At 56.3% G+C, this 7,516-nt stretch overlaps 1 protein-coding gene across 1 annotated transcript; it reads left to right on the top strand.

The window, feature by feature from the left end:
• Nucleotides 1-4,281: 4,281 nt before the first annotated feature.
• Nucleotides 4,282-7,197, top strand: GIP (gastric inhibitory polypeptide; the record flags this gene model as incomplete). Its single annotated transcript, XM_080681159.1, has 4 exons — nt 4,282-4,364; nt 5,579-5,725; nt 6,257-6,346; nt 7,053-7,197. 4 exons carry the CDS (start codon nt 4,282-4,284, stop codon nt 7,195-7,197), a joined length of 465 nt encoding a protein of 154 aa, XP_080537285.1.
• Between the last annotated feature and the right edge of the window lie 319 nt (nt 7,198-7,516).

The raw sequence follows: 7,516 nt of genomic DNA, 5'->3' as shown, positions 1-7,516 counted from the left end.
ATAGACCAGATGACTTGACAAAGTTTGCGAGGATTCCTGTCACCTCTTGTCTCCTCTGAAGGAGAACAACTCTGCCACCTGTTTCAAGAGAGATCAGAGGAGGGTGTCTGCCTTCTGAGTCAGTCATTGAGCCTGAAGACCAACTGGACTTCAAAAGCAGAGTCCACGCAGGAGGCTGTGGCCAGTGTGTGAGTCAGCCCCGCCTGGCTGCAGCGGGGGGGGGGGGGGGGGGGCCTGGAATGTCTGCGGTGGTCCAGCAGGCCGGGGAGGGGGTGGGGGTGGGGGCAGTGACTCACTACCTGGAGCTGGAAGAGTCAGTAAACCCCAAAGGCTCTCCTGCTGTTCCAGTTCTCATTCCTGGGGCTTCAGCTAAGAAGCCAGAGGGTATGAGAACCAGGACCCTGGTTCTCTTGCAACAGTCCTGCCATCACCCCTTCCTGTACACATTCCTGACTCCGGGAACTCCTTGGACAGTCCCACCCCCACCTCCCAACTCGCTCTCACTGTCTGGGCCATCAGCTTTAGTATCTGGGCTTGGGGCTGGTTGGAGGGATCCTCCTGCCTCCCCATCCCCGTGTCCTCTCTGACCCCTCACATCCTGGAAATAGACTGGGGCTCTGCCACCTCCTGAGGGTCCCCTCCCCACCCGCCCACACTGCACTGAATTCTGCACACCGTTGCACCAGCGCATGTCTCTCACCGGGGCATGACTGGGCTGGCCAAGTTGCCAGTGGGGTTTATTGGACGAATTTGATCAAGTCCAGAAGGCCCTTTTCATCCCCAGAAACTTCTCAAGGCTGTTATTTGCCATTCCCTGGCCTCCCAATATGCCCTGGGGGTGGGGTGAGCTCCCCTGGGAGTTTGGCATTTTCTCTGATCTCCTCCACAGGTCCTCCCCACATCCCTCTCCCCACAAGGGCCCAGGCCACATTCTCCCTAGTCTGACCACTGCACTGCATGGCATGAGAGCCAGAGATCCAAGGAAACAGGGAGGGGGCGCTGCAGAAAGGTCTCCTCCAAGAGGGGGTAGGTGGGGACTTAAAGCACAACTGGGCCCCGGTCAGTGTGGCTCTGTCGGTTGGAGCGTCATTCCCTGCACCGAAGGGCTGTGGGTTCAATCCCCGAGTTGGGACCCATATGGGAGGCAACCAATCGATGCTTCTCTCTCACATGGATGCTTCTCTCTCTCCCTTCTCCTTTCTTCTCTTTTTTTTTTTTTTTTAATATATTTTTATTGATATTTTACAGAGAGGAAGGGAGAGGGATAGAGAGCCAGAAACATCGATGATGAGAGAAACATCGATCAGCTGCCTCCTGCACACCTCCCACTGGGGACGTGCCCGCAACCAAGGTACATGCCCTTGACTGGAACCGAACCCGGGACCCTTCAGTCCGCAGGCCGACGCTCTATCCACTGAGCCAAACCGGTTTCGGCTCTCCTTTCTTCTCTCTCTAAAATCAATAAAAAGCATATCCTTGGGTGAGGATTTAAAAAAAAAAAAAGCACAGCTGGCCTGAGCAGCCCACCCCCGCAAAAAAAATCCACAGAAAACGAGGCGGGGCTCAGGGCTGCCAGGACCCATCATAGAACCTTCCTGACTCTGGTTTGGCATCAAACTAGGAAGTGATGCCCACCCTTCTTGGATATCCTTTGCCTCTGGGGTCTTGACACAAACCCATTAAGTGTGTTGTTCAACAGGAAGCAGGATCACAAGCAGCCCCCACATAACCTTTGGAGGGTGAGTCTGACTGGATGGCTAATCTCTGCCCATTGGTAGCTGGGAGATGGAGTTTGGAGAGCTTGCACAGAGAGAAGTTTTTCTAGGTGGTGAGAAACGGGTGGTGGGCGGGCAAGGTTTCTAGGAAGCAGAGGTGAGTGGCCCTTCTGGCCCAGTTCCCTCTCATCCCACACAAGCACTTAACCTCATGCTGAAGCTGCCCCGGGCAGGGGCGTTCACCTGGAAAGAAAGTGGCCTTTCCTAGGCCCTGGAGCTATAGGCAGAGCGTGGGCTCAGTGGCTGCGGCTTACAGCACCCCCGGCAAGGGGAGAGGGGAGGCCAGGAAAGAAGGCCCTGGGGCCCCGCCCAAAATGCAGTCTGGTTCTGGGCTTGCTAGGCTGAGAGCCCCTTGGACAGAGCCATGCGCCAAGCACTTGGAGAGGAGAGGCAAAGGGAGCACCCCAGTGAGTCTTCCGTCTGAGGGGCAGACCCAGCCCTCAGCCTCAGCATGCCTCTGGAGCAGGGGTCCTCAAACTTTTTAAACAGGGGGCCAGTAAACTGTCACTCAGACCGTGGGAGGGCCGGACTATAGTTTAAAAAAAAAAAACTATGAACAAATTCCTATGCGCACTGCGGGCCCGGGACGAGTCGGCTGCTAAGCAGGACAGGCAGTGGCACCCGGCGGGCCGGATAAATGTCCTCGGCGGGCCGCATGTGGCCCGCGGGCCGCAGTTGGAGGACGCCTGCTCTGGAGGATGGAGAAGGTGCAGCCCCTGGTTCACACCCCTGCGCTCAGAGCTCAGAGAGCCCCCTCCGTCTGAAGGATCCGCTCAGCATGGCCTCGGGGTCCCCAGTCTGATGGCAGAGACAGGACCACAGACTGCTCTTAAACAGGAGAGTTATCACTCTTTATAGATAATAGAGTTGAGGCTGCTCCATCTCCCTCTAAGTTCCCACGGTGTAAATGTGCCTCCTTCCTCTCCTCTCCCCTGCCCCTAAGAAGAAAGCCAGCTTGAGTGCAAGTTCTCAGCTCCCCCAGCTACCCCCAGGGAACTTCCATCCTTCCCATTCCCTCCGTCCACTGCCCTGATTTCCCAGTCTTTCCCCAGCCAGCTGGGACACCCTCCTACATGTCACAATGGGGACACTGCCACATTGCCAATGCTGTAGGCCACTAGCCAGAGCTGGGGTTCAAATGGCTGCACCCCACCCTTTCCCACCCAGAAGTAGCCTATTGCCTCTGAGAGTGTCTTCCTTCCCCAGCTACTGCCACCCTCCCCAAGTCTGCCCTCCCTGAGGGCATCCTTTCTAACGGAGGACACCAGCAAAGGAAATGGGGGGGGGGGTAGGAGAATAGGAGAATACTGGGCCCTGGGCCCAAAAGGGAGGGGGAAGTAAAAAGGGGGCACTTAAGGCACCCTACCCGTGGGCAGGCTCCACACAGCGGCTGGATATACCCAAATGTTAATCACCAATTAGCACAGTTCAGGTGGAAAGGGAAACTTTATTACGTGTAAAATGGACTTAATGTGGCAGGAGCTGTGGGCTTCACTTCTTGAGATAAGATGCTTTTAGGCAAATCAGAGGGTCTTCGGTGCCTGGATATAAAGGAGGCACGGCAGGCAGAAGTCACGGAGGCAGACTCCGCAGGGCCAGAAGAGACGCACCCTGCCCTTCTGGAAAGGACAACTGGTAAGAGGGCAGCTGGGACAGGGACACTGGAGGGAGGCGGACCTGGGACCCCGAGGAGCTCAGCACCCTGGCACCCCCTTTCTTTTCCTGTCCATAAGAAATAACACAGCGGCTCTGATGGCTCCTTTAAGCCCCAGGTGACGAAGGCAGGAAGACGAGGTCTTGCTGCCCGCACATGTCTAGCCTAGCTTTGGTTTTTAGGGCCTGGGAAGAAGGTTACTTACTGTTCTTCCTGTACTGAAGAACCCCCCTCCCCACCACCACCACACCCCGGACGAAGCAGGGGCCAGCCCTGGGTAGAGGGGTCAGATCTCAGAAAGAACTTCCCTGGATGGAGAGAGTGAAGTCTGAGAAGGCAGAAGGGGATGGTTCCACGTGTGGTTTTCACTTCGGGCAAGAGGGCTGTGATGATTTAGGTGACAAGCCAGTTTGAGAGCTGGGAGGCTGGCTGGTATGAACTCTGGAGGGCTCTGAGGGGAGAATCCTGCCAAACCACATGCCTATGATGTCTAGCCACTGAGCCGGGAAGGGGGGCTGTCCAGGCACACAGATCCCACTGCTTCCTCCTGCCTGGAGCACCCCCCACTCCTTACCCTCCTCCTCCCCTCCGCCCCTCAGACTCCACTTAAGCACAAAACAAAAAGAAGGCTCACCTCTTGGCCAGATTCCTTGATCCTTCTAGTTACTAACTAGCTGTATTGCCCAGGACTCCCCATCCTCCCTAAGATCCTGCTCCAGCCTCTTAGAGGATTCAGTGCCCCCCAGCTTTCAGAACCCCCACAGCTCTGAGGCATGCTGACTGCTCCCTCACACAGTGCTTCCCCCTCATCCTGCTCCTGCTCTCTCTTAGCTCAGGAATAACCCTTGGAAGATGGTGGCCATGAAGATCTCTCTGCTGCTGGTGTCCCTGCTCCTGGCAGTGGTGCTAGGAGATAAGGAAGAGAGTCCTTCCAGGTGGGGAGAGGAGGGAGGGGCCCCGCTGCTGAGGAGGGGGGTGGGGAGGACAGGGCTCTGGTCTTGGAGGCGTGAGAAAGGAAGGAATCCTGGGCCAAGAGGAAAGAAGCTCCAGGGGAAAATCTGCCAGCAGTCTGCGAGCAGAGAGAGGACAGAAGCAGAGAGTATTTCTCATGAGCTATTGGTTAGGTCTCTGGAAGGCCTTCTCAGTGGCTAAGCATCTGAAGCAGATGGCAACACCTCCCTCAACCATTCATTCAGGAGAGCCTTGGATCATCTAACTTGATAAAGGAACCCCCCCCCCCTCGCCTTGTGTACAGGTGCAGGAGATATATGTGAAGAGTGGTCCACAAAGCCCTCCTGCCCTCATGGCGCATACAGGGCCAAGGGGAAAACAGACAAAGAATCACCGAGGCGAGCTGCAAACTCTCATGAGTTCTGTGAGGAAAAGCAGAGTGCTAGGAAGGAGCACAGCAGGGGGCTCTGTGTTTTGGGGACCAAGAGAGACCTTTCCGAGTAAAGTGTTGGGCGTTCTTGGATGCAAGGACAGCTAGAGGCTCATGTAAGTTCAGTGATGTAAAGCTGAGGCACGGCTGTCAGAGACATGTACAAGGAGAGACGACGTCATGCGGAAGTTAAGAACACAGACCTGGGCCCAGACTGCCTGGGGGTGAACCCTGGGCCTGCCACCTATGCTGTGCGCTAAGCTAATCTCTCTGCGCCCTGGTTTCCTCATTCACAAAGAGGGGGTATGGCTAGTGTCTGCCTCCTAGGGGTGTTGTGAGGATTGATGAGTGTATGTATTAAAGGGCTATTAGAGGCCCTGCCTCAAGCATAGGGGCTCATATTATCAGTAGTGACTGGGAACCAAAGACCTAAACCAGGTGTGGCCAGGGCCAGAGGAGTAAAGGAAGGCACCGGGAGCCAGTCCTTTGGGATCCGGGGGCCCTCTGATCCCTCTTCGCCCAAAGCCAGAGCCACACACACTAAGGATGCAGGAAGTGGGCCTTTCAGCGGAAAATAAAGTCCAAGGGGCTCAACATAGAGCCAAGAGGGTGTCTCCACAGAAACAGACTCCCAGGAAATGGGCTGGTTCATTTCTACATGTCGGCCTCCTGTCAGCGACAATCCCGTATGCCAGGATGGTGAACCCCCTCAACCCTGCCCCTTCATGGCACCCTGGTTTCTGTCTCTCCCCCCTCCCTGCACCTCAGAGTCCACTTGAAGGTCAGAGGCTCTACACCTCGAGGCCGCAGGTATGCCGAGGGGACTTTCATCAGTGACTACAGTATCGCCATGGACAAGATCCGCCAACAAGACTTTGTGGACTGGCTGCTGGCACAGAAGGGGAAGAAGAAGGAGTGAGTCATCGCACAAGCCCCTCCTGTCCCCAGCCTCCCGCTCCCTTCCTGCATTCAGACCAGGCGCCATCATGGCCCCACAGGGCCCTGCGATGCACAACTCCAGGTGGCGCCTTTCACTTAGGCGACGATAGGGAGCTGGACTCCGTGGCGGCCCTGCTGTGGGCAGCGGGCCAGTGTGGGGGCAGGACTAGGGCACCTTCCCAATCCTTTTCTCCCAAGGCGAAGGGTCGGTGAAGATGTGTGGGGCTCACCGAGGATTCCCAGGAGGCTGCGGATGAAGGCAGGGGAAGCTGAGCTGCTGCCAGTGACTTTCTGGTGGTGGCCACTTCAGACTTTGGAAATAGAATAAAACTGCCCTCGTCCTACTTCCTTCTCTCTGCCAAATCTCTCCCTTCCCTCACTGTTTGATCGGCATGGTCGATTCTGGAAAGCTGTTCACCAGCAGCTGAAGACAAGCGGTGAGGAGGTTGAGGGAAGAAAGAGGTACCCTCTGTTCTGCCACCCACTCCTTAATCCTTATCTTACCAGCTGGAAACGCAACATCACTCAAAGGGAGGCCCAGGCCCTAGAGCTGGCCCATCAATCTAACAGGAAGAAGGAGGCCAGGGAGCAGCAGGGGTGAGTCAGCCCACAGGGGAAGGAGGGTGGGGCCTCCTGACCCACCCCCACCTCATTGTTCCCTCTCCCGGACTCCAGAGCGGGGCCAGGCCCCAGATAAGCAGCCCCTTCCACTCGGAGTTCAAAGAGGGGTCTTCGCTGAACTCTCGGAGGTCAGCCTGAGCTTAAGGGAGAAGCCTGGGCGGAATGGGGGCGGGGTGCCTGGGAGGGGTTTGGGGGCCAGAGTTTCTGAGATTGATGATTTAGTGTGTCGTAGAAGGGCAGCGAAAGAGACCTCAGGAACCGGCTTCCCCACTTCTCCCTGCCACACACCAGGAAGGCCATTTGTAGAACTGGGACCGTCCTGTCCCACGGCCAGCCCCCTAAAGTCAGTTACCCGCCTCTGAGGAAGCTGAGGAATCTACGACACAGATCATTATGAAGAGCCAATGTCCCCCAGATAATCTCTTGGGGGTTCGGACTGCATTCTGGGATACTTGCAGAGGTGGAGGGTGGGATGTGCCCCTCCAGAATTCTGTTTGGCTTTGCCTGTATTGAACACTGGCAGGCAGACAGGGTTGGCGTTTTAAAAGCTGAGGTAACCCAGAGGCAGCTGTGTTGACTCCCTCCCTCCCCCACCCCCTCCCTCGGAGTCCCGGTCCCGTATTTACTCTCTCTGGGTGGGGCCCGGGCTACAGCCGCCTGCCTGAGGCTTTCTCCTTTGCAGCTCCCCACCCGCGAAGCCCAGTGAAGAGGATTTGCTAAAGGACTCACTGATTCAAGAGCTGCTGGCCTGGATGGTGGATCAGACGGAGCTCTGCAGGCTCAGGTGGCGGAAGGGAGGCGTTCGGAGTCTTGTGCGGTGGTTATAAGCTTGAGGATTGGGGTCTGACACAGGTTCAAATCTTCAACCCAACATATGCTGGCCAAATCTCAGGCTCTCTGAACTTCGTTGTTTTCATGAAAATCGGCACTATTTAAACCACTTCATGGGGCTGCTGTGAGTTTTAAATAAGATAACGTAAGGAGCCGAAACCGGTTTGGCTCAGTGGATAGAGCGTCGGCCTGTGGACTGAAGGGTCCCGGGTTCGATTCCGGTCAAGGGCATGTACCTTGGTTGCGGGCACATCCCCAGTGGGAGGTGTGCGGGAGGCAGCTGATCGATGTTTCTCTCTCATCGATGTTTCTAGC

The sequence above is a fragment of the Plecotus auritus genome (genome assembly GCF_963455305.1).
Source record: "Plecotus auritus genome assembly, chromosome: 7".
NCBI lineage: Eukaryota > Metazoa > Chordata > Mammalia > Chiroptera > Vespertilionidae > Plecotus > Plecotus auritus.
Note: the sequence above shows the minus strand (reverse complement) of the source record. Positions and strands in the feature narration are given on the sequence as shown.